The 27,260-nt window shown below is 44.4% G+C and overlaps 1 protein-coding gene across 3 annotated transcripts in view; it reads left to right on the top strand.

Moving 5' to 3' along the window:
* Window positions 1–2,244: 2,244 nt before the first annotated feature.
* Window positions 2,245–27,260, top strand: part of myh11a (myosin, heavy chain 11a, smooth muscle) — a 71,132-nt gene continuing 46,116 nt past the window's right edge. For all 3 annotated transcript variants that reach the window (XM_063202201.1, XM_063202196.1, XM_063202209.1), the window contains exons 1-5: window positions 2,245–2,353; window positions 10,185–10,370; window positions 11,404–11,610; window positions 13,114–13,270; window positions 25,488–25,515. In XM_063202201.1, the coding sequence (XP_063058271.1) occupies window positions 10,236–10,370; window positions 11,404–11,610; window positions 13,114–13,270; window positions 25,488–25,515 (527 nt within the window). In that variant the 5' untranslated portion in view covers window positions 2,245–2,353; window positions 10,185–10,235. The remainder of the gene's footprint in view (window positions 2,354–10,184; window positions 10,371–11,403; window positions 11,611–13,113; window positions 13,271–25,487; window positions 25,516–27,260) is intronic.

Raw genomic sequence — 27,260 nt, 5'->3', positions numbered from 1 at the left:
CAACATTCACAGTCCAAAACTATGCCATCAACATAGTATATTTCTACACAAAGCTATCAAGAGGTTACTTTTCTTTTGTCTGATAGCCTGCAGGGCCTATTATTAATTACTGTGGGTATAATGTCAGCTTTCTGCACATGCTAACCAGAATTATCCAGACAGCCATTTCACTAAAAGCTATATAGTCTAGAGTTTAAGGCAGGGGTCCCCAAACTTTTTCTCTGGGGGCCACATTATCATTCCTGACAGTGATCAGGGGCCGGGATCAATCATGTGGGCTTTATAGGCCGGTCAAACGGGCGTGGCAGGCCGTATCCATTTGGGGACCCCTGGGTTAAGGTGTTTTATGTGACAAATAAACTACTCTTCTGACTTTCTCCCCCCACCTCCATTCTAATCCTCCTGTCCCCTTCTCTTGATTCCTGGCCTCTCCCTGTCCTGTCCAATCCTGCGTCCAGGCCACTTCCCTGTGCTCGATATGAGCTGCTAGTTGAACTTAACTTCCAAGCCAATGTTAATTTGAGCTACCAGCAGTGATTGACAAAATGGATTCATTAGTTACAATCTAGGGACACATTTTTCAAATGACCATGTTTTACCTGCTCAATGCAGCCAGGTGATTGGCCGATTGAATGATCACATGGCTGCAATCACCTGGCAGCATTGGACAGGTAAAACAAGGCCATTTGATACGTAAATGTGGCCCTAGATTGTAACTAATGACTCAATTTTGCCCATCACTGGCTACAAGCAGGGCAGCTGACAGGGGGGGACACAGGGGACAGTTGTCCGGGGCCCAAGAGGACCAGGGACCCAGAACTGAGTCCTCGTTTCGTGTTATGTATTGGGTGTGGGGCCCTTTCAGATGACTTTGTCCCGAGCCTGGCCAAACCTGTCAGCGACCCTGGCTACCAGTATGTTTAAAACCTATTGGTAGCTCATTCCAACGAAGCAGCCCATCACTGCAGGACGCCAGCAGTGACACTGACCAGAGACGGGGGTTCTCTTTCCAAGACCGCTTCATGTTACTCCTGCACATCTCATCTCCTCTCCTCTCCTCACCTCTCTTCTCTTCTGCAGGCCTGGCCACTGTTGTGAAGTTTGTGAGCATACCAGTCCGTCCCCTTTGCTTGTTCCCTGGAAAACTCTGCCACTGACTGACACAGCGCCCATGATTTAGTGGACAAAATAGGAAGCTGTCCTTTTATAGGAAGCTCAACTTGAGAAGAGTTAAAAAGCCCAGTTGTGGGAATGTGTGCTGCTGCTGCTGCTGCTTGGGAGGGTGGGGGTGGAAGAATGCGATGTGTGTAGTGATAGAGGAGGGTACAAGTAGAACACGACTTGTGGGATTTGTGGGACTTCCTAAAACACATGTAATCTAAGGGAGGTCTCCTTCACGCCCACTCGCCTTCCCCGGCCTGACAAACCCCGAATATCTCTCTCTTCAACAGCTGGAACAAGATCATTTTCTAATAGGACAGTGTTTCTCAATGGGGGCTCTACAGCCCCCCAGGGGACGTTGGGGAGCCCTGAAAAGGATACAGCTGAAAGGGGGCAAGATTAGTTGCCATTGGGAGGCATTTCCCCATTTTATTTTTTACCACTAAGGGGGCGTTGTTAGGCTTATGATGAGGTGAAGGGGGCGATGGCAGGCTTCTGATGAGACCAAGGGGGCGTTTGTTCAAAAAAAGTTGAGAACCACTGTAATAGGAGATGAACAGCAGTAACATTAGTGAGATAGAAATGTTACGGGCTACACTGCACATTTAGCAGCAACTTTGTTCCCTGTTTGTTTAGGCCTAGAGCTCTACTTCCTGTATTTCCCCCTGGGTTTTTTCCAGGATGCCAGTCTTATCTTTCAATGTTTAATGTAGTGTTTGAGCAACACCAAAAAAACCCCACCAAAAACAATTCCCACGAGTTCACATTGATAGCATATTTCATGGACAGGTAGCCTACATTTCATTCATACCAGCACACGTGAAATGACTGACTTAACTGACGTGCCGCGATGACAGCCGCTCGTGCGCAACGCATGCAGCGAAGTTCTTGCATGAAGGTTTTTTTTTCTAGCGGATCTCAAAGCCTGTCAGGATCAGCGTGTGTGTGTGTGTGTGTGTGTGTGTGTGTGTGAGAGAGAGAGAGACAGACAGAGAGATAACCTATGACGGAGGAGGTCCTGTGCGACGACAGCCCCTCCCTCCACATTTGCGGCGCAGTTTAAATGCCCATGTGAAGACATATCTAACTAATTTGGACTGTTCGTCTTTGGAGTACCTCCTCGACGCGGGACTCTCCAAACCCCGACTTTCCAAATCCACCCCCCCTCTCTTGATTACCAGCCGCAACCCATGTAAGTTAAAGTGTGTTGAATGCTTGTTGTTGTTGAATAATTATGCAGTTGCTGGAGTCATGGTCAGTAGCCTAATTGACAGGTGCCTTTTCATTTTTATTAAGCGTTATGAAATTGCTTGATATGCAAACATGGTTATCACATTTGTTGGGTTACGTGAACATGTTCCATGGGATGGAAACCACGACATTGGAGTCATTCCCTTTTGGCACGGTGCGCAAAACAGGTGTCCTGGTGGTGCACATGCGATGCTCAGACTGATATGTTTTTCCAGGGTTCATTTTTTGGTTGAACTTTCCTCTGAACTTCTTCAGAAATGTGTTGGTGTATGGCCACAATCTTCTGTCCCATCAATGTGTCATCGTCGAAGGAAAGTGCGGTCTGTGTGACCTGTGAGAGTAGACGGATAGCCTACGTCTGAACGCAAGCCAGACGGCTTCCTGCAATACATATTTGGTTGTAACAATGTCACTTGGAAGTTTTGTAGCATACAGTTTACTTTGTGCTACGCCATTAAGAAAATATTGTTTTTCATTAACTGTGAAAAAGATGTGCTCACTTAAAAGGACAACTTACAAAATTAGCTGCAGTGAAAGCTGTATCTTTTTGGATTAACTTTTCAACGGTTTTGCGCGCGAAAGCGCGCGTGCACGTATGATTACCTGTCACTGTCAGAGTATGCTAGGACAGTGAGAAAGTGTCTGTTGTGAAAATGCAGCGCGCGCTGAAGGTACTATATTGCGTTGTTATGGTTTGAGGTGATGATGGGGTCTTCTGAAATGAAAGGTCAGTTTAATTTTCTACACAAAACACTGGTGGTCGCACATACTGTGCAGCCTGCCTAAAGATCAAAATTAGACTTCTCACTTGGGCGTTCTTGGGAGTTCTCGCGTGACATATGGGTGATGGGTCTGTGTTTTAAAGGGCTCCAAAATGATTTCTTCTGAAGATCACAACAGTCAGATTATGGCGGAGGGTAGCACCTAATCATGTGCTGGTGGATTGTTAAGTACTTTGCAGTCTCTATCTTTAGGCAGCACAATCTTGCCGTGTGTTTTGTCCCAGCTAACGATTTAACACGATTCTGCTGAAGGCATCTCCGTTGCCCACAGCACTGTGTTATCCAAAAAAGAGACCTTCGTTAGGGTAAGCAACACTTTTTAGTTGTCTAGTACTTCGGTATCCTCTGTGTAAAACACTCGTACTTCGTACTTAAGCTTGTACTTTAGCATCTTCTGTGAAGCACACACAGACACACACACACACATACACAGGCGTAGCAGCAAATTTGGGCCCAATGTACAATCCGCTCCAATGGACCCTCCCAGTCATCAGACTGTGTGTATGTGCCCCCCTTAACACACACACACACAGACACACGCACACACACACACACACACACAGAGAATGTTGAGACATACAGTACATGATGTATCCAAAGAGGCTGAATTGGTTCAAGTTATTTTTTGTGAGAGAGCGCAAACTTGGGGGCTGATGGTGGCAAGATTTTGTGTGTGTGTGTGTGTGTGTGTGTGTGTGTGTGTGTGTGTGTGTGTGTGTTTGTGTTTGTGTTCCGTGTGTGTGTGTGTGTAAGAGAGAGAGAGCGAGGGTGTGTGTGTGTGTGAGAGAGAGAGAGAGCGAGAGAGAGTGTGTGTGTGTGCGTGCGTGCGTGCGTGCGTGCGTGCGTGTGTGCGTGTGTGTGTGCGTGTGTGTGGTGTGTGTGTGTGTGTGTGTGTGTTTTGAGTGGGATGGTTTTCACAGACCTAAGGGTCACTGCTCCATTCCTGCAAATTGGGAGGTCATATGATGCTCTGGGCAACAGGCCCGATTTTTTTATTTAAAAAAAAAAAAAATTTACAAGCTATCATCCCCTCCATCCCTCCCTCTCCCCTCCTCCATCTCTCCCTCCATCCTTCCTTCCTTCTGTCCCTCCCTCCCTCCATCTCATCTTCTGTCCCTCCCTCCGTCTTCCTTCTATTCCTCTCTCCATTTCTTCTTCTGTCGTTTCTCTCTGTGAGACCCCCATTCCTCTCTTCCTCCCCTCTCTCCTCCATCTCTACCCCAATAATAGTTTCTCCCTGTGAGGATAATTATCTTATTTAAAGCCCTTTAAAGAGCTGCTGTGACACTTATGTGTTTCAATCGCCTCAGAAATCCTCAGGGTGAGGGGTCAAGTTTCATCTTGAGAGTGGTCAAAAAGGTTAAAATAATTTTTCAGGGTGGGGTCAGTTCAGTCAGAATTTAATTTGGAAATTAATTTTAGAACGGCATGACGAAGATGAGTATTATTGGATGCAGTAATGGGGGATATGGGGATAACAACATCCTCTGAAAAGTTTGTTTACATCCATCGGTAGGCCTATCGGGTCAGTGAGTAGCCCAGAAGTGCAGTACATGCACAACACAGGAAGCTTCAGCGTTTAATTAAAGTCTGTCTTCTCCAACATCACCAGTCCCATCATCTGTCAGCGAGCCTGGGAATCTCTAATGAGATGAGGACTTTTAACTCCATTTGATCCAGCAGCAGCCTTGAACACTTGAACCTTCAGGAACTACTAGGAGTTGTATGATGACCTTCATCATCCACTCATTCCGACTGACTTGACAGAGCTAATTTTTACGCAATTTCCTGATCATAAGAATCCTTGAAAATAATCATCGGAACAATGACTCAAAACAGCAAAGAACAACCTTGAACATTTGAACATTCAGGAACTAAGTTAGGAGTTGTAAAAGAGCTCTTTCAACTTACCTTCCCAAATGAAAAATAGGTTTGGTGTAAGTTAAGTATATGATAGCCAACATAAAGTGATGGTGAATTTATTTGTTCCCCAAGAGGAAATGACTGTGTAGTAAATTCAATTGTATAGATGGTCCTAAATGGTGCTTCAGTCTTCATCGTCCTCATTTGGTGGTTTTGCAGTGGAATGTGGTATATTTATTATTTACTTAATTCCATATCTCTGGACTGCTTTGATGCCTCAATTAGGACATACTACATGTAAAGAGCTGTTATCTAATGATGATAAGGGCAAGAGACTATTTCTCATTACACTAACAAACCAAAGCAGTCAGTGACTGACGCCGCAGAGGCCTCATGAGCCGCACTGTAACGACCAAACTTGTTGACCTCTGGGACCCTCTTGGCAATCTTCACAATGATGTCCCCGGAGTCCCGAGTCCGACTCTTGTCCACTTTTCAACAAACTCTTGCATGGACAGAGCCATATAGCCATGTAGAAACATCTCTCTTCTAACTCACAGAGGGAGAAAAAAAACACAAAACAAGCTTGAAGTATAGTGGCAATCGGAAAGCTGTGGTCTAATGATCTGTGGAGTTTGTTCCTGGGATTGTCAAGTCAAGTCATGTCGGTTTTATTGTCAAATTCTTTACATGCAAAGAATTATGTTTCTTACTTTCCCATGCAAACATAGACATACTTTAGGTATGGACATAGAAAGGATAGACATAGACAGTACACATACAGACATTTAAAGTGCAAGACTGGACAACAGAAGACATGTAGAGAACATACACTTGTCTAAAAGAGGTATTTGTTGGAGGTCCGAATCCTGTACCATCTGTCTTCAGACCTAAGGGTGAAAAAAATGAAGACTGTTTGAGTTCCAATGGGGCAGCCATGGTCTAATGGTTTGTGGAGTTTGGTCCTTGGATAGGTAGGTTACATTTTCGAATCCCATACCAGACGTTTTCAAATTTGCGGTGAGGAGAACAACAAAGCCCGAAAGAGTGGCAATGGGGCACCCGTGGCTTAATGCTAATGGAGGTTGTCCCTGGGAACTGGGAGGTTGCAGGTTCTAATCCTGGGCTGGTAGGAATAATATGGGTGCCCTGTAACATCCCTGTCCATGCTGGTCCAGGGACTGTAACCACTACCCCACCTAAACAACTGTAAGTCCCTGTGGATGAAAGCGTCCGCTAAGTGTCATGTAATGTAATGTAATGTGATGTAATGGCCAGACGTTAGTGCCTGTGCCCAGGGATGGATTAAGCTTAATGCACAGGCTAGATATGCCTGCAGCCTAGGGGCCCCCACCTGCCAGGGGCCCCCCGATTGGCCAAAAGTAAAGCATTACAGAATTGTGACAAGACACGATATTGAAAAATTCAGCTGTTGCGTTGAATACAATTGGTAGACATGTTATCCTTGATTCCTAATTTATAATTATGACACTGTCTACTGTATGTACAGTACATTTGTTACAAGATTAGCTTTCCGGGGGACCCCACCACAGCAAACTGTAGCCTAGGGTCCCCAGGCCATCTTAATTCGGCCCTGCCTGTGCCTACCACCGTGTATGCATATTTCATGCAACAGACCATTTATTGGTGTTTCACATGGGGCTCTCCTCTGGTAATGGGGTGAGCGAAAATCATGTTGCTTAGAGGGTCTCTTTATCGGAGCTTCTATAAACTCTATCTGTGCCCCAACGCAGAGAGATTAACACAGACATCCCCTGCTGCCCACGTCTTTGGACCTTTATATGGCGATAATGTTGGCTCATTGTTTGGAAAATGTTTGGGGGCTCGTCGCGTCGTTGACAAGTCCACTTAAGGGCAACAGAGTGTTGTAGTAACGTTGGGTTGCATATCTCTCCCCTTCAACGCTGGTTTAATGCCACCACCACCACCACCACTGTGACATGTCGACAGCAAAAAGTTTCTCTCCCCCCACCCCCCCTTTTTTTCTCTCTTCCATATGTTTTCGCTGAAGCTGAATGTTAATATTGACTCACGCGAACTGCTCCTGTGGGAGCACTCAGAATGTCGGAGTTGTGCTTTTCTAGAGACGATCGGATGCTTCCCATGAGAAGGGCCGGTTTATTTTTACTCTCCCCCCCCCCTCCCCAGTCCACTGGTCTGGCAACTGCAGGTTCTTGGGGAGTTAGTATTGTGTCTAGGACTATGCCAGTCATTCACACTTGTCGAACTCCACCGTGCACACTTATTTGTCGCTGCCGCCATTGACATAGACATGACTGAATGAATGAAACACCTTTTTTATGTAGATGGCACACTGGTGTTGGAATCGTTTAATACTGCGGCAGTGCTGCTTGCTTATTGCTCTTATTCTTTAGAGGAGAATAATAAGTCAATGTCCTGACCAATGAAGGCACAGTGTGTCTGTCATTCACACTTGTCGAACGCAACTGCATGTGTGCACACTGCTGCTGCCATTGACTTCGAAGATGTACTGAATGAATGAATACCTTTTAAATGTAATATACCATAAGATGTTGCATTGCTATTGGAATAATTTGCTACTGCATGTGAGCTTGCTCCTTGCACTTTTTCTTTAGTGTGACCAATGGAAGCCCAATGTTCAACATTTACACTTCCGCGAACAGAATTGTGTGCAAAGCTGCCATTGACTCAGAGGCACTGAATGAAACTCCTTTTATGCAATATAACATAAGATGACACATTGCATTGTTTGAATAGTGTTAATAACACTTTGAGCTGTCTTCTTGCTATTTTTTTTTCTCTTTAGAGAACAGCAATAAGTCATTGTCCAGACCAATGGAGGCACACTGTGTCCGAGCTCGTTATTAATGTGCACGCACACGCAGGCATGTCTCCCCATACATCACACTGTAATCAAACGAGTAAGTCATCCCGTTCTCAGCATCAGACGGCTGCAGACAATAAATTGTTTGAAAAGTAGCAGGTAGAGGACTGAAGAAGAAAGGGACCCACCCCCCCCCCACCCCCTCTCTTTTTCTCTTAAACATACACACACACACACGCACAAATACACACACACCCCTCCCACCCCCCAATATATCCTCACTCTGTGTTATCATTTTGGAGTAAACTGCGAGTGTACCCGAAGACATAGTCTTCCCTATAAGGCTTGTGTTTGGGAGCCGGCTTGCCTCTGGTGTTTAGGTCTGCTGAAACAAGTCCACTGTGGGGAAGGTTGCCCTTATATGGTAACTGGTCTGCGGCACGGGAGAGGCAGAGAGGGGCCTGTGCTGCTGTGCAAGCTGAAGGGAAAGCAGAAGACCCAGCAATCAAACAGGAGAAGAAGAACAAGAAAGAGGAGACAGGGGGGGGGAAAGAATAACATTGTTGCTGCCATAGTAATTATCATGCCATTACGCACTCTTATGCTTTTAGCTTGATTGTTGTGATATGAATGTTCACGTATGCTTTGAGATCGTTTCATCTTTTTATGTGGCCAGTCACAGAATTCTCTTTCATTAATTCTACAAATGGCATTGTGAATTTTGTGACTCTGGTTAAAGGTGTACTTTAGATATCTGTGGGATTTATTTATGTGTGCAGTGTGTAACTATCACGCAGACAAAAATTCTACAAATGGCATAGTTCCATGAAGTTTATTATTGGTGTATATTGGGTATGTGTGGACTCATGTGTAACATGCAGACATGGATCGATTAAAATGGAATTAAAATGGTGAATGGTGAAACTTTCGGTGAAGCTGAATTAACTTATTAAGTTAGGACCTGCAAATGGCCCATAGTGTTGAAGTAAAATGATATCCATTAAATGAGGCATCGTGTACAGTTTTGGTTCAATGCTGGGACATTTTGGTTTTTGGAATGTCAACTTTCTGTTACCGCATCTTTTAAATATTTAGCTAATGGAGAATGAATGTTTAATCCATTAGCGTCTTGGACGATGAGTGAGCAATGCTGTGGTGTGGACCTGTTTTTTTCTGGGATAACATGACAGATGTTGTTTTGCTTCTGGACTGGACTCTTTGCTTCTTGGGTCAGCCGTGGCCTAGTGGTTGGAGAGTTGGTCTTTCAATCTAGGGGTTGCCGGTTCGAATCCCCCCTGACCTCACCCTACACCTCCATCCATGGCTGGAGTGCCCTTGAGCAAGGCACCTAACCCCACATTGCTGCAGGGACTGTAACCAATACCCTGAAAAATAATAGTTGTAAGTCGCTTTGAACAAATGAAAGCGTCAGCTAAGTGAAATGTAATGTAATAATGGACTGGGGAGGTGCAGGAAGACACTTGAAGTGAAGTTACATGTTGCATACATGTTGCAAACCTGCATGCCTGTCTCGTTAAATTATGAAGTGTAGCCAACTATTTTCCCTTCTTATTAAAATTATGATCTTGGGCTTTATCTGTATGCAAACAACAACACCTTTGTCTTTTCTGATGTGTTGGGAAAGGATGGGTACAGTCACATCCACATTCCAGCAGAATTAAACAATTTACTCAGTGAGCAGTGCACAATTAAAGATACACATTAAATGTGAAATGCCCCCCCTCCCCCACCTCCTTTTTAATTGTGCTGAAAAACATGTCTTTTCTTGTTTTTGCATCTTCTCTGTCAGTCCTCGCCATAAAACCCAACAACATCCACCATTTACGGAGTAAGCAGTTAACACTAAATTGAATCCCCCCTTTAATTACGCTAAAATACATCTTCTTCCATCTCTTCCAACAGTGCTCCCCACCCAACGCCACTACCAACACACCATCCACCAACTATTGCTGTAGACGTGACTATCCCCAGAATGCTGCAATGTGTTTGATTGTTTGATTGATTGATTGATTGATCGATTGATCGATGGATTCATGTTCACCGTCTTGCATTGACAGTCATCTCTCTGCTGCACCTAACAATCCAATATCGCCCCCTACCGTCCTTTTAACCTGTTAAAATACGGCGTTATACATTTGTTGTTACCATAATGGCAATGACCGAGCCGTGTGAATATTACAGCGTGCCTCAGATGGTATGGCATGCTTTAAGGGCCTACTATTCCTGAAACGACGTGTTTGGTAATGTTCTCGCATCTTCTCATCTTCTATTTTCCACAGTGTTCCCCACCCACCCCCGAAAAAAAATAACCACACCCACCAACCATCGCCATGGCGAAGAAGCAGATGACCGAGGACGAGAAGTTCCTCTTCCTGGACAAGGATTTCATCAACAGCCCCGTGGCGCAGGCCGACTGGGCGGCCAAGAAGCTGGTGTGGGTGCCCTCGGACAAGAATGGCTTCGAGGTAGGGGTGGGCGATATGATGACGATATTAAATCGTGAATCATGATGTCGAGTAGGCTACAAGATCGTCTCGAATCTGCCAAATTGAAGAAATCGTATAGATCGTCTTGCAGTGAGGATGTTGACTATCAGTATCAAAGTGATGTTTACTTACTTGTGTTGCTGTCTTTACTTTTATTCTTTACTTTACAGTATTGTATTCTAATTGTGCACTTTATGAGAGTGTCATCAGTGTGTTAACATTTTATTAACTGCAAATTACAAATTGCAAGCAGATCAAAATTGATTTTTGTTGTTTTTATTTTTTGGATGGAAGATTGTGATAAAAAAATCAAAACCGAGATTTCATGTTAAAAAATCGTGATATTTAGTAAGTGAAGAATTCTTGCACACCTCCTTGGTCAGGTGCGTAGGAGTGGAACCCCTAGGTCACCAACGTTAAAGCAAAGAAAGCCCCCGCACACTGTTCACATTTGCATGGTTTACTGCAACGTTTCGGTCTCGTTTCAGACGTTTCAGACCAAAACGTGGCAGTAAACCATGCAAATGTGAACAGTGTGTGGGAGCTTTCTTTGCTTAAAAAAATCGTGATATGACATTTTTTGCCATATCGCCCAACCCTATATCAGTAAATTCTGCAGTGCTCAACCCTACCTCGAGGCGGCCAGCGTGAAGGAGGAGCACGGCATCCATATTCATAGATTATTACATAATGAACAATGTTATTACATTTCCGTAAAAAAAAAAAACAGTTGCCGCATTTCGTAATAAATTACGCATTATATAATAATTTATTACAAGATGAGAAAAATGTTGTTACGAAATGCATTGAAGAAATGTATTATTATTACGAAATGCGTAAATTGTCACCACATTATGTAATAATTTATTACGCTATTCCATATTGCACCGTTACATTACATTACATAATGCGGTGTTACGCATGTAGGTCAAAAGACTTTATCCACCAACTTCATACTACTCTTCCTTGTTGAATTAACACTGTGATATTTCCCATCATCCCCTACTTTGAGGCTGCCAGTGTCAAGGAGGAGCACGGAGAGGAGGTGCTGGTGGAGCTGGCCGACAACAGCAAGAAGATCACCGTGGCCAAGGACGACCTGCAGAAGATGAACCCGCCCAAGTTCAGCAAGGTGGAGGACATGGCCGAGCTCACGCACCTCAACGAGGCCTCGGTGCTGCACAACCTGCGGGAAAGATACTTCTCCGGACTCATCTACGTGAGTTGCATGGTGCTATGCTCTGACAGGGTCCTCCCCATCTAGAGTTGAAGTATCCAAGGCACTCTCTCAAAAAAGTGAAAATAACGTCATTAACCCATTAAGACACGGTGTTATACATTTGCTGTTACCAGAATGACAATGACCAAGTCGTAGTGCATATCTAAAGGCCCTGTGTTATGTCATAGTATTGTATTACTATGGTACTGTAGCTAACGTTTCAATGACTATTACAGCGAGCCACTGAAGGTACGGCGTGCATTAAGTGGCTACAGGTCTTAAATAATTATAGAAATGTTGAAAACGGCAACATGTTTCGGCCAAAGTGTGGCCTTCATCAGATCAGGGCAGAGTCGGTTGTGAGAGTCCTCCCCCACTGCAGAGAAATCATCACTAACACCAGAGAGGAAGGAAGTATTCCCTAGATACTGCATCTTCATGTAGGTTTATTCATTGTAGTAATTTGTCGGGTTAAAATGAGGTAGATCCTCATCTATTTGAGTGTATGATGTGCTCATGTCAACTGAACATGTTGCCCTGCTAACCCACAGAAGTTGAGTAACATCAGGAAAACACAGACACATTTGTTGACCTTGATTTGTATAATGAATACGTTTCATGACAGCTCACGACTTACGATGAGGGAGAGACTCTTCTCAACCCTCATTTACATGAGTATGTGGTGATTTTATTCAAGCGCAAACAAATCATCACACACACGAGTAAGTTAGAGAGGGTTAGTCCAATACATTCATGTATTCATTTTGGTCATTTGTTGGGTTAACCCCTTAACGCAGAGCCTCTATTCATTATAACCTAATTGCCACCAAAATGGTAATGACCAAGTCTGAATCGGTCATTGTCATAGCAGTGTTGTTATGATGTGTTCAGCAAAGAGTGAATAGGCCCGTCGACGGTCCCATATGCAGTAAGAGGCTGAGAATGAAATAGATGTAGATGTAAGACTGGAAGCTATATAGCCATTCTTAATGTTTACCTCAGCAGATAAATCATTACAAGCACCAGAACTGATTATGTGGCAGGATGTTAGTGAGATACACCTATATAATATGATCCTATTTATTGTGGTAATTTATAGAGTTAAGAACCGGATATTGAACAAACCATTCATGCAGTTCTCAGCCGCGCAGGCTCATACATGTAAAATACACACAGCACATTGTACAGACACGCGTATTAGTATGTTATGTTGTACGTGTATGTACGTTATGAAACGCACTGCCACAGTATAAACCAGAGCAGTGCCAGCAGGACATTACTTGGTAACAAGGCCGCTGACAGCTTTGGCCGGGCCCAGGACAAAATCGTAAGAAAGGGCCCTCCCATTAATTCTGGGCCCCACCTTTGCCTGAGCCCAGGACAACAGACCCCTTTGTCCCCCCCTGTCGGCTCCTCTGCTTGGGAAGTTCATCACCTCAATTTACACGCTGATGCGGCTGAACTGAATGTTTTTGTGTGTTTTTTTTTTTCTTTCTTTCCCAGACCTACTCAGGTCTCTTCTGCGTGGTGGTGAACCCGTACAAAATGCTGCCCATCTACTCAGAGAAGATCATCGAGATGTACAAAGGAAAGAAGCGCCACGAGGTCCCCCCACACATCTACTCCATCACTGACAACGCCTACAGGAACATGATGCAGAGTAAGGACACCAAAACACACCACACCACACAGACACATGCGCGCGCACACACACATACACACACACACACACACACACACACACACACACGCACGCACTCACACACACACACACACACACACACACACACACACACACACACACACACACACACACACACACACACACACAATCAGCTGTACATGCATACCAAAGAAGAAAGAGGAAAACATTTTATATTGGTACACACGCTACATACACAGGCAACATTTTATATGTATTATGTATATATTTTTTATTTTTGGGCCATTTTAGCCATTTTAGGACAAAGGGTAGCACTTCACTTCACGCCAGAGTCATGCGCATGACATGACAGTGTCATAACAGTGAAAGTCATCAACATCATATGACAAGTCATAAACATAAACACAAATTTGACTGTCTTTACCATAACCGAATGTGACTTTATGACAACAGTCATAAAATGTTTATGCCATTGACATAATGTTTATGAGACGTCCATTCATGACTGCATTTACGACACTGTTATGTCATATGTTTGACACCGGCGTCAATTATAATGTTAGTCAAAGATAGAGGTAGGAAATCATGAGGAGAGAGAGAGAGAGAGAGAGAGAGAGAGAGAGAGAGAGAGAGAGAGAGAGAGAGAGAGAGAGAGAGAGAGAGAAGGGGTAGGATTGGGTTATGACTAAGGCCGGACTTGAACCCGAGTCCCCATTGGCATGTAAGCCCAAGTGGGCTCCTTATTGTGCTTCACCAAAGCAGGCCCATAGGCAACAGCTTCTGATGATGGACAGCATGTGCGCGTCCTCACAAATCCTCCTTTGCATGGACACGACAAATATTAAAATAGCAGAAATATCCCAGATATTTAACCGTGTCCCTAGTTCGCCACATGTACTCCCAATACCCATTGGGTTTAAATGTTATTTTAGGTCGATGCTCAACTTCTCAGTTCGTATCCTTAGTTCACCGAATGCAATACCCATTGGGTTTTGATGTTATTTTAGGTCCATGTTGTTTTTGCCTCCTCTTCTTTGCACCCATGGCATTTCTTCATAGCACTAATCATAATTTCGTCCTTGTCGTCCATCTGCGTAAGAGGTACAGCTGGAGGCATAGTTGTTGTCCTCCCCCCAGGTCTTGAATTCCACAACGATTAAAAACACGACTCATCATAACGCAACAAGTGCTAACCTTCTAAAGAGATCCTACTTTCTGAGTTAGCGGCTGTTGATGACACCTCTTTAAATGTGATTTGTGCTTTGTTGAAGTGCTGCTTGACAGCCCATGGAGATTGAGGAGGGTGTTGTGTTGTGGGGAGTGTGTGTTGTGTTGGTGTATGAATCTGTTTGTGTGAACGTGCTTCTAACAGGAGCAGAGAGGGAGTTTGTGTGTGTGTGTGTGTGTGTGTGTGTGTGTGTGTGTGTGAGAGAGAGTGTGTGTGTGCCTGCGTGCGTATGTGTGTTTGTGTGCCCGCGCGCTAGTATCTGTGTTAGGGGGTGTTGGCTGTCAAGTCTAGATGTGAGAAGTATCACTTGACGGCCGGCTGTTAAACCCTTCGCGCCTGAGCAGCCTCAGTGTTGTCCCCCCCCCCTTATGTGGCTTCATCTGATGGCCTGAAGCCTGTTAAAGCTCTTTAGCGGCACGCGCCGCTGCACCCTTCCAGCAGGGCCTCTGACAGCTTTGGCAGGGCCCAGGACAAAGTAATCTGAAAGGGCCCCCTACCCAATACAGTCAATGTAATGAGGGCCCAATTTTGGGAGACACAAGAAAAAAAACTAGGGGGAAAAATTTTGGCATAGACCAGCCCCTAACACAGCCCTTTGCTTTTCTACGTATAGTATGATTGGCTCATTTCAATGTATAGTGTATTAAAGATAGACCAATCTAAATAGAAAAACAAACAAACAAACAAACAAACAAACAAACAAATACAACAGCATCAGCCAATAAGGACTGTCGGCCCCCTGGAAAAATGCCCGGTATGTCAGACTACCAGTCCATCCCTGGCACCCTCTCTACACAACTTTTGTGGAGGGGAGGCTTTATGAAGCGGAGAGCTGCTAACATGACTTCATGCTCACTGACTTAACACGTCCTCCTGTGGATGAAGGCACTCAGCAACAGTTGGTCTTTGAGGTCTTTTGAGGTCTAGTCCGTGCAGTAGCTGCCAACGCTCCTGTTTTTCCCTCACCGGCTGCTCTTCTAGCTAGGTCTCCTGAGGTCTAGGTCGGGCGGGGGTTCCCAACCTTCTCCAACTTGAGGGCCACTTGAAATTTTAACAAATATTCGGGGCCCACCTCTGACCCAATAGACTAATATTCTTTCAGAAAATGATTTCAAAGCCCACTTGGAAATACCTTTCAGGGTCCACTGTCCACAGTCTGAGAATCACTGGTCTAGGTCATTGCTGCCTGCCAACACTCCTGTTTTTTCCCGGGCGTCTGTCTCCCATATTTCAGAACCATCTCCTGCCATCCTCCCTGTTAGTGTCCTTATACAGTCTCTATGGTATTCACCCGTGATTTATGATCCTCATCACGCCCAGGGCCGGTTTAAGACGGCCTGGGGCCCCTAGGCTATATGTTGCTGTCATGTATTTAGACATTCTCATAATTACGAGCTAGAAATTGAGGAAAACATGTCTACTCAACTTAATGTACAACTCAACATCTTGTCACTATTATGCAGTTTTTCCCTTTTGGGTAATTGGGGGGCCCCTGGCAGGTCGGGCCCCCTAGATTGCAGCCATATCTAGCCTGGGCGTTAAAGCCGTCCCTGATCACGCCCAATGCCCACTACAGTGTATGGTCAAAGTCCTAACCCCATCCCAACCACTCTTAATATGTATGTTTTACAAACCCCAACTCCGATGAAGTTGGGACGTTTGGTAAACAGTGAATAAAATCAAAATGCTATCATTTTCAAAACATTCAATCTATTCATTAGATGGAGAATAGTGAAAAGACAACATATTAAGTGTTAAAACCGAGAAAAAATATTGTTTTGGGGGACATATGTACTCATTTCTAATTTGATAAATCCAACACGTCTCAAAAGAGTTGGGACGGGGATCAGTGAAATTTAGTAAACATCCAAATAAGATAAAACAACAAAGAAGAACATATCAAAATGAATTGTACTGACGGACAATATAGGTGTCCAGGTATAAGATCATCACAGAGAGGCTGAGTCACTCAGAATTAAAGATGCAAAGGGAATAATTACCATAGTTATTACATACATTTTTGAATTCCCTTTGATTTACCACGATTGAGTGTATATAAGACATATTTTTGTTAATAAAATCATTGTATAGGTTCATGACATCATGAAATATATATTGGCTGTAGTCTCACTCTAATTCCTGGAGTGCTAGAGCTATTGAAAATAGACTATATTAAGAATGCTTAATGCGTGCAAATGATACAGGGGTGTAACATTCTCCTAAGCACCTGAGCTCACTTGAAATAAACCCAGAAGACATGGGAAACTATCCTTTGCTTACAGAAGTCAGCAGAAGTTGTAGAAGTCCATTCTTTTTGACAATAATAGAGCATTGCACATCCTGTGCTACAGTGAAAATGGACCATCCAACTTGTGTTAGTGCTAGCTTCAAAAGTCAGCCTCCATGATGGCATGCGGGTGCAGTAGTGCATTGGTTAAGGTGTTCTCACTCATCTGTACAGTTAAATACAGTGCTGAATGGTATAAATGGGTTTTAAACAGCATGAAAAGCCACTCATGCATTATATTTTGAAGGGAGATCTTCGATTACTGCCACATAGTAAGGTCAAATTGCATTCTCTACTATGTTTTAAAAGTTTGGCTCCATCATAAGGACCAGCAGGTGATAAAATGGTGGGTTTTTGGTCAAGACCTGTCACACTGTAATCACTACAGAAAGGAAAACATTGCAAAACAGGACAAGGAATACACCCACCATTTAAGCTGGTGAAATCATGTCCAAGATAGGAATTAACACTGTTTTTTATATAAAATCATCTCATCGGTTAATGTATTTAACTGTTTAGTGTTGTCTTTTGTTTTGTTTTTAGTCTTCCTCGACATTTGCTGCCATTTATTGTCCCCGTCCCAACTCTTTTGAGACGTGTTGGATTTATCAAATTGGAAATGAGTACATATGTCCCCCAAAACAATATTTTTTCTCGGTTTTAACACTTAATATGTTGTCTTTTCACTATTCTCCATCTAATGAATAGATTGAATGTTTTGAAAATGATAGCATTTTGATTTTATTCACTGTTTACCAAACGTCCCAACTTCATCGGAGTTGGGGTTTGTAGTACATTATGTTTCAGTGCGCAAATAATACGGCATACGCACTGAAACATGAACACTGAAGTGCACAAGTGCACCATTTGAGATCCTTGACGCATGGAGTTTTGAACTCTCCACCATGACGGGTTGCTCAGTTGATCCGATTGCCCCTCTGCGTTTTTGCCGTTCTTCGATATTAAAAAACACCTCTGGGTCCTTCTTCTTACTCCATGATGGGCAACTGACCTGAATGCTTTCTCTGGGTTTTTGGCCCCGTTTGAGATGAAATAAAAAACATCTCCTCTAGGTTTTTGGTCCTTTGGGTTTTTTTTTTCTTTTAATGTATTTTTATGGGCTTTTTTGGCTTTATTTCGATAGGACAGTGAAGAGTGACAGGAAGCGAATGTGGAGAGAGAGAGATGGGGTAGGAATGGCTAATGACCCAGGCAGGATTCAAATCCTGGGTGCAACCCTTGGGCACGCAAGCCCAAATGTGGGGGGCTTAGCGCGTTGCGCCACAGCGCTCCCCTTTTTGCCCTGTTTGAGATGAAAAAACATCTCCTCTGGGTTTGACGTTCTTCTCCGTGGGGGAGGAGGACGACGACCAACAACAGTTGTTCCCACAGCCGTCTTTTATGTCTGGCGGCTCTCAGAGTCATGCCCACTTAACCCTGAGAGAGAGCATTTACAAGTTTTTTCCGGAACTCTCCGAGGAGGAATCTTTCAAACAAAAAAAATCAAGAGGGGGCCCTATAAGCATGTGAGTAGCGCATGTAAGCATGCCATGCCATGCATCCATCCATACAGTGCTCCATGCATGCATGCCAGCAGTTACAGTCTGGCAGTCTGTAAGTCAAGGCAGGGTTCACGATCATCACAGTATAAAGGAAGTGCTTAGATCTTTACATTGATTGTGCTTTTTTTCTCAGCTGTTACGGGCAGATTAGTGTGGGAATGAAAACATGGGACTGCAAAAAAGAAAAGCAGAGGCTAATACATGTTCATGTTAAGTACCGGATGCTGGACAGTTGCGTTGTGTATTAATGCAGAAGCTGGTTAAGTCCTTATAGGGCAATCAGTGTTGCCAGATTGGGTGGTTTCTCCCCCAATTGGGCAGTTTGGGATGACCATCTGCGGGTAAACATAAAGGCCAAAAAGGGTATTTGGGTGGGTTTTTCTACAGACATAGACAACAATAGAATTGAGTTCAAAGTGGACAGGATTTGATAACATTTTGGACTGGAAATCATCAGTCTCATCTGGCAACCCTGAGTGCAGTCTCTCTCTCTCTCTCTCTCTCTGTCTCTCTCTCTCTCTCTCTCTCTCTCTCTCTCTCTCTCTCTCTCTCTCTCTCTCTCTCTCTCTCTCTCTCTCTCTCTCTCTCTCTCTGTCTGTGGGAGTGTAGGATGACCAATCTGCAGACAGACTAATTTGCAGCACTGTGAAATTTCAGTTAGCTTTCGAATTAAAAGCTCATCAATGTACTTATCTGATTGAGCCCTTAATACAAATGTTCTGTAAGGAATTCATTGCACGTCATCTGAAAGCGTCTGAAAAAGTCTGTAATATATCACCTTGTTTACAGTATGTGCTTAAATTTAATTGCAGTACCAGTGATGGCCACAATTCAGCTTACCTGTAGACACATAGCACGTTTATATATATTTTATTTTTTTATATATATTTTTATGGGCTTTTATGCCTTTATTTGACAGGACAGTTGAAGATGGTGACAGGAAGCGAATGGGGCAGAGAGACAGGGGAGGATCGGGAAATGACCCCGGCCGGACTCGAACCGGGGTCCCCGAGGGTGGGCATGCAAGCCCAAATGTGGGGGGCTTAGCACGCTGCGCCACAGCGCCCCCCGACACATAGCACGTTTAACCTTCAATGGGACCATAACAGTTTTTCCTGAAGTCCACAGGCGGCTCCATTTGAATTCCACTGACTGGTCTTTGCTCTTTAAGCTAATCGCAAAGCTCTCTGTATGTAAGGATTTGACAGGAATAACCCCAGAGAAGAGAGGGACCTCATCATCCTCCTCAGGCCCTCCAAGCTGCAGTGAGATGATCTGCCTGTTTATAGTAATAGAGATGTTAAAGCAACAGGGCTGTACTGCTGACCTCATTAAAAACACACTGACTCAACTTAACTCACCCTACAGAGGTCACTGAAGGATCCCAATCCATATGACCTCAACTGATTTGCTTTGTTTTGAAGCGAGCCTGTTGTATGGAAAGTGGTTAAAATGCAATGAACCACTGTTGGGGTACTTCAACTGCCTTTAATAGCTGTACTTAGCAACTGTGCCTTTAAGAAGTCTTTACTAAGAAGCAGTTAAAATACAAACATTCATTTGAGTTACTTAAATCAAGCACATGTAGTTTGAGTAGGTCTTTCGTAGACTTTTGTGCAGTCTTTTTTGCTGTGTGATTAGAATTACAACATAGCTACAGTATTTGGTACAGTATATGAACTATTGTATTTGACTTGGTAAAGAGGAACCTGGCCCACACACACACACACACACACACACACACACACACACACACACACACACACACACACACACACACACACACACACACACACACACACACACACACACACACGCGCGCGCGCACACCCACACACACACACACACACACACACACACACACACACACACACACACACACACGCACACACACACCGTGGTATGGCATTTTGCACACTCACACTACCACAGGAAGCAATAAAGCTGACACGTTTTGTTTGAGGAACCACGCGGTGCAGATGTACAGTACAGTAGATCCTGCTGTTTGGTGCTGCAAACAAATCTCCTGCGACCGTCTTCAGCTGATTAGGACCAGCGCTGCTGGGGTGCATTTCTCGAAACCGTAGTCGCTAACTACTTACGCTGCATTGTTGTTTTCAATGCATTTTCCCATTGGCAACTACCCAAGTTGGTAACTGGCTTACAACTACGCTTTTGAGAAATGCACCCCTGACCTCCCTGCAGTCTTTGCAGGCTGACATCTCTGCAGTTGTGGTGCAGAGAAGTTGTGTTGTGCTAGGGCTGTGCAATATATCGAATGATATCAATATTGGTGCCAAAAAATATCAACTTTCATAATATCGAGTTGAAACAACATTTTTGTCATTTGTCTATACTGCCAAAAGGTAGGTTATGCTAAGCACAATACACAATAATTCCCCTCCACTTGAGCCATGCCCATTGCGAGCACAGAGCAGATTTGCTACCCAACACTCATGTACACTACTGTGTGTTTTTATATGGCCCTCCACTCCCACTGTTGAAGGGAGAGAAGATTGTGAATTGTTTAGCACAATCATTTGTCTTTAAAAGAAATATCTTGATATCAATATGGACTGAAATAATTGTAATATTGATTTTTCTCATAATCGAGCAGCACTACGTTGTGCTGTAGATGCAAAATAAGTTATCAAATCAGCTGCGTGGAGCCAATGAAAAAGAAAAGTGGGTCGCCACACTGACAAAAGAACACAAGGTCTGTAAGAGGGAGCAGCTTTTAAGCCTGCACTTGTGGACTGGCCAGAAAACTAGATTCAGAACCTAAGCCAGAGACAGAGCCCGTCAGATTATCTAGGTGAAGAGTCAAGGTGGCAGGCAGCCCTCCCTCTGGGATGAGCTGGTCTTGTCGAGATGGACTACCAATAGCCTGTTAACATGGCCCAAAGCCAAAAGATTTCGTATTACATTACATTACATTGCATTGCATTTAGCAGACGTCTTTGACCAAAGCGACTTCCAAGCAGGAAATTTAAGCTAGAACAGGATAATGAGCATTGTACAGTTGCAACACTGACAACATTGCCCAACACAAAGTAAAGATGACGTAGCAAAAATATCCCAGGCAGCTGGGAGAGGTAAAGAAATGGGGAAAGCTTTTCAGACCTGACCCCGATGTAAACATAAAGGGTTTTTAAATGCTTCAACCACCTTGACTCAAAGGAGAGTGCTTTGGACATAGCTCAAAAGTCTATAGACTATAGAGGAGGAGTCTAAAGACTATAGAGCGCTCGCTATTCTCTCCTTTTGCCAGATTTTCGAACCTATTCCACTTGAAGCTGAAACACAGATACTGCCCCCCCCCCCCCCCCAAACCCTAACCCTAACCCCTAGGGGGCGCTACCACAGTGCGTTGTTGTGGTTTGGAAGCTCAGCTCGATGGTGAGTTGATATTGACGCGTCACAGAGCTACATTCCACCTGCAGGGCTTAGGGATGATCACACTTTGAAGTCCAGTGAAGTCCTCACACTCGACTGAGCTGAGTAGCATCCAGTGAGTGTCATACTGTACCGTACCTCGGGATAGGGAGGAGAGGAGCAGTCCGACAAAGACTTAAGTAGAAGGCAGGGAGTTGTCTTGTGTTGTCTGTGCTGTTTTCCTGTGCGTACATGGGTGTAGTATGCCCACTTCACTCCATATGTCTACATATACTACAACAAGGATGGGCAACTGGAGGCCCATGGGCCACATGCGGCCCGCCTCCTCACTCAATACGGCCCATAGATAAAACAGAAGGCCTAATTCAAAAAATAATGACTGTATTTTTTTTAAACAATTATCTGTTGCAATTATATTGTTGCCCAATAGATTATTGAGTAAAGAATATTCTATTCCTTCCAAAAAATATGGGCAGTCAGTGCGCAATCAACTACACCTCCGACTCTGCAAATTGGAGTCAGATCCATGGTCATGTGGCCCTCCGATGGTGGCAATGAAACAATGTGGCCCTCCTCATCATAAAAGTTGCCCATCCCTGTACTACAAAGTACAGTAACTACATAAATTATCTTCACAACACCCCCTTTATCTTGTGACAAAGTCTTATGGTCCAAACGTGTCCCAGTTTAGAGATATTGCTATGTCAAATTTGCAGTAACTGCAATATCTAACCTAACACCAATACTTCGAAGACTCTTTTCTCAGTTTCAGTGTTGCCATAGTTACTGCACTTTACCTTTGTTGGTCAGAGAAGAATTCCCACTTCACTCCACATGTCTATGGGCCTTTGCCCTGCTAGATGTGGTGATCACTAGCCATGAAATATATTGCAGTTACTGCAAATTTGACATAGCCGTATCTCTAGACCGGGACACATTTGGACCACAAGACTTTTTCACAAGAGAAAGGAGATGTTACTGCATGAAGAGACCATTTTCAGTCTCACTCATGTAGTTATGTAACTGCTGCACTTTGCCTTCGTACTAGGGCAGTGTGGCATACAAAACATACGTTTATAACCTTATCCAGCCATCTACCTCTTGAGTCATAACAAAAACAATACGTGTCTGCATCCATGGGTTTCTCTTCTGACATGCTAAATACCCATCCATGTGCTAGTGTTTGCATGGTAAGTGCATGGGAAAGGACATCCTAAATCTTAATCTTCCCTGGTATTTACATATGTGCGTGCATGATATGGGCACTAAGTGGTCTAAAGCACTGCAATTAAATTGAAAGATTGCAGTAATTGCACATGTGCATGTGTGGATCGAGGTGTAGGCTAGTTGAAGTCCACCATCAAGCACTCAGTTGGTTCCACATCTGCTTGCAGAAGTTTGGGGGCATTTTTGCACTTGATTTAGTTGCTGGCTGCACAAACTGTCTTTCTATATACTGCCCTACAAAGGCAATGTGCAGTAAGTACGTCAAGATTGAAACTGAGAAAAATTCCTTCAAAGTCTTGGTATTAGGTTGGATATTGTAATGACGGCCAATTTAACATGACGATATCTCTAAAACGGGACACATTTCGCACGATAAAGGAGGCGCTATGAAGGCGGTTTTCTGGCAATTTTGACAAAATATGTAGTTACTGCACTTTGCCTTTGTAGGGCAGTATAGCCTGAAACTGACGTCAGGAGAGTACAAACGGCATGTTTTTTTTAAAAAGGCCACTCCATCCATGGTTTGCCAGAATGGTGACTGTCTCTCATCACCTCACAATGTGTGTGTGCAGCATGTTGTTGATGCAGTCCGTCCGTGTCCAGGTTGCCTAAGTTTGTGCCTTAATTAGGAAAAGTAACAGGACGGAGCGAGCAAAGCAAAGCAAGGCAAAGCAGAGTGCGTGTTGTTGCATGTGGACCCAAGCCCAGAGAGAGAGAGAGAGAGAGAGAGAGAGAGAGAGAGAGAGAGAGAGAGGCAGAGGCAGAGGGCAGAAAGGAGCAACTGCTCACTGACGTGTTTGCTTGCGTGAGGAGGAGATGGAGGAGATTTTTTTTTCAGGATGAGATGAGCTGCTTCATTGGATTGCCTTTATTACATCTCATTACATCAGGATGAGATGAGATGAGAGAGCGAAAGTGAAGTGCTGCTTTTTTCGGCACGTGATAGGTTACCAAAATAACAAAATATAGCCACAATGAAGATGAATATCTCCACCAGACCTATTGTAATATTGGATATGCGTGTGTGTGTGTGTCCGTGCATGTGTGTGTGTGTGCGTGCGTGCATGCGTGTGTGTGTGTGTGTGTGTGTCCGTGCATGTGTGTGTGTGTGTGTGTGTGTGTGTGTCCGTGCATGTGTGTGTGTGTGTGTGTGTGTGTGTCCGTGCATGTGTGTGTGTGTGCCTGTGTGCATACGTGTGTGTGAGTGTCTGCGTGCGTGTGTGTGTGCGTGTGTGTGTGTGCGTGCGTGTGCGTGTCTGTGTGTGTGCGTGTGTGTGTGTGTGTGTCCGTGCATGTGTGTGTGCCTCTGAAAGAGTGGTGGGAGGCATGTGTGTGGGAACCTGCAGCAGTGTGTCTGTGTGTGTGTCTGTGAGTGTGCGTGCATGCAGGTGTGTGTGTATGTGTGTGTGTGCTTGTGTGTATGCGTTTATGTGCATATGTCTGTGCGTGTGTGCGTGCGTGCATATATATGTGTGTGTTGTTCCTCTGCATGCTGCGTGTGACAGCAGGACCCCTGCAGCAGAACAACCAACAGCCCGTAAGCCCCTCAGTCTTACGCTATACAGTAACTGTGACGTTGGTTGAATGGGAGTTATTTTGGGGGGTTTAGAGAGAGGTCATGTTTTTGCCTGAGGCACACTGCCGACAGGGGAGGAGGGGTCAGAAACAGGTCAGTTGTCCAGGGCCCAGGGAGAAAGGGGGCCCCAGAATGGGGTCCTCATTAGATAGTATGTATTGGGTGGGGGTGGCCTTTCAAATGTCCTATGGTCCAGCCAGTGCTGTCAGTGGCCCTTGTGCACAATCCAAAGGGCCTCCTCCTCCTTCTCTTGCTTCACCTCCTCCTACTCTTCCTCCTCCTTCACCTCCTTCACCTCCTCCTCCTCCGTCTTGATAATGGAGCTTAATGCGGTTCCAAACGATATGCCTCCTCCTCCTTCACCTCTCTCTCCTACTCCTCCTTCACCTCCTCCTCCTCCTTCACCTCCTCCTCCTCCTTCACTTCCTTCACCTCCTCCTCCTTCACCTCCTCCTCCTCCTCCTTCACCTCCTCCTCCTCCTCCTTCACCTCCTCCACCTCCTCCTCCTCCTCCTTCACCTCCTCCTTCTCCTCCTCCTCCAACTCCTTCACCTCCTTTACCTCCTCCTCCTCCGTCTTGATAATGGGGCTGATAAGGTTCCAAACGACATGCCTGGAGTGGAGTCCGAAATGAACACCTCCTCATCTCCTCCTCCTCCTCCCTCCCCTGTTTTCTGGACTGGCCGAACTGTCTCTCTCTCTCACAATAATATCCTTAAATGGAGTTGAACTGTGTGTGAGCACCACGAGGGTTTTTCTTTGCACGTTTTGATGCATGATGTGTGTTGTTGCACTGTCTTGTGGCAGCGTTTTAGAAATGTCATGTATATTTTTACGTTTTAACTATGCCACTAACACTTCACATTAAATGTTTGACAAAAATGTGTGTAAGTAATAAAGACTAATGTGTGACTTTTTTTGTCATCCTTTTCAAACAGATCGCGAAGACCAGTCTATTCTTTGCACGTAAGTCACCTTAAAATTGTTAGTAACTGTTTGTTACTATTTGTTTGTTACATAGTTTCTCGTGACACTGTAACAATGAAAATGTATAGAAGTGTGCCTTCCCAAAACGTGCATTTGTTAAAACAACTGCATAAAACTATGACCTAAAAAGTGTGACTGCAGTGCACCCTCATAATTCCTATGTCTTTACTGTGACGTGATATGAGAATTATTTTTTTTAAAGTGTGTGATCGGCCGCGTAGAGTGCAGCTGGTATTTGTGTTTAATGGGAATCGCAGGGGCCGCAGTGGGAAGCTGAAATACTCACAGCAGCACAGCACAACAGAGCAGAGGAGAGCCCTGAGGGGGGTCAGCAAGCTCTCTCCAGAGTCCCCCCCCACACACACACACACTCAGGAAGTCTGCCCTCTGTACCGATGCTAAAAGCAGATTAGCGTTTGTGTTTGGGCCCAGCGTTGCCTGTTTATTTGTCTCAAACTATCTTTGCGAATTACATACTTCTGAAAAGAGAAGGGGAATCCTCCCTCCTTTAGGGAGAGGTTGGGTTCAGCAGCATTTTTGTGACTAAAAGCTTTAGGCTACCTTAGCTTTCGCAAGGGTAAAAAAAGTGACAACTAACTAACTGTACACATACAGTACAGTACAGCAGGCAACCACTGACACTGGCACTTATCTCGCATCAAAGTTCACACAGCCAACTCACATTGCTGCTAAGATGTTATCACACAAAATCGGCATACTATCTTAGTGTACATATACGTCTGTCACTGACACTGAAACATTTCTCAAGCTAAAAGTTCACACAGCATGTCACATTGCCACTGATATACTGTCACCCACAGAGTCACTCACCGCACTATTTTAGCGCATATAGGGTCTGAAAACATTAGCGCTCTGGGGTGTGTTTCTCAAAAGCGTAGTTGTTAGCTGGTTAGCAACTTGGATAGTTGCCTATGGGAAATTGCATTGCAAACAACAAAGTAACTAATGAAGTTAGTCAAGTCAAAGTTTATTTGTAATGCACTTTTAAAACAACATGAGCAGCTGACCAAAGTGCTAACAGGAAGGCCTAAGTAAAGACTTGAAACAACATGAAACAACACAGACAAAGGGACTTGAAGACACCCATAAAAACACACAAAAGTTAGCAACTATGGTTTCGAGAAATGCACCCCTGCCCTCGGCATCTCTCTGTGTGAGGCTGGAGAAGCATTTCCTGTTTAGCCCGTAGCCAGTGCGGCCGGAGAGAGGAAATGACGGATGCTAGTCCTGATTGCCTCTGTGCTGTGCTGTGCTGTGCTGAGAGGAGATGAGAGGAGCAGTGTTGCCAGATTGGGCGGTTATCCGCTCAATTGGGCAACTTGCGATGGCCGTCGTTGCGATGGCGTGGCGTTTTTTTTCTGCTGTTTTATGCTCATAGAAATCAGTGTAAGTTGTTGAAATTGGGCGGAATTTAGCGCATTTTGGCTGGGTTTTTTAGAACCTTTTGGGCGGGATTTGATCAGACACATCTGGCAACACTGGAGAGGAGAGGAGCTGACTGATGTCTGTATACTTGTACACCACTGTAACTCCGATCCCATCAGAGTGCTTCCCTAATTGGGGCCTGCCATTTCCTATGGGCTTCTCCTTGGAGAGGAAGAAATGGCTGCAATTTGCCCTGTTTGTTTGCGTTAATTGACAAATCAAAATCTCAAAATTAAAATTGACATTTACCGTACGTATTTCACGTTAGATACTAGGAG

Source organism: Engraulis encrasicolus, chromosome 1 (assembly GCF_034702125.1).
Source record: "Engraulis encrasicolus isolate BLACKSEA-1 chromosome 1, IST_EnEncr_1.0, whole genome shotgun sequence".
Taxonomy (NCBI): domain Eukaryota; kingdom Metazoa; phylum Chordata; class Actinopteri; order Clupeiformes; family Engraulidae; genus Engraulis; species Engraulis encrasicolus.
The sequence above is the reverse complement of the archived record's forward strand: the minus strand, read 5'-3'. Positions and strand labels throughout refer to the sequence as shown.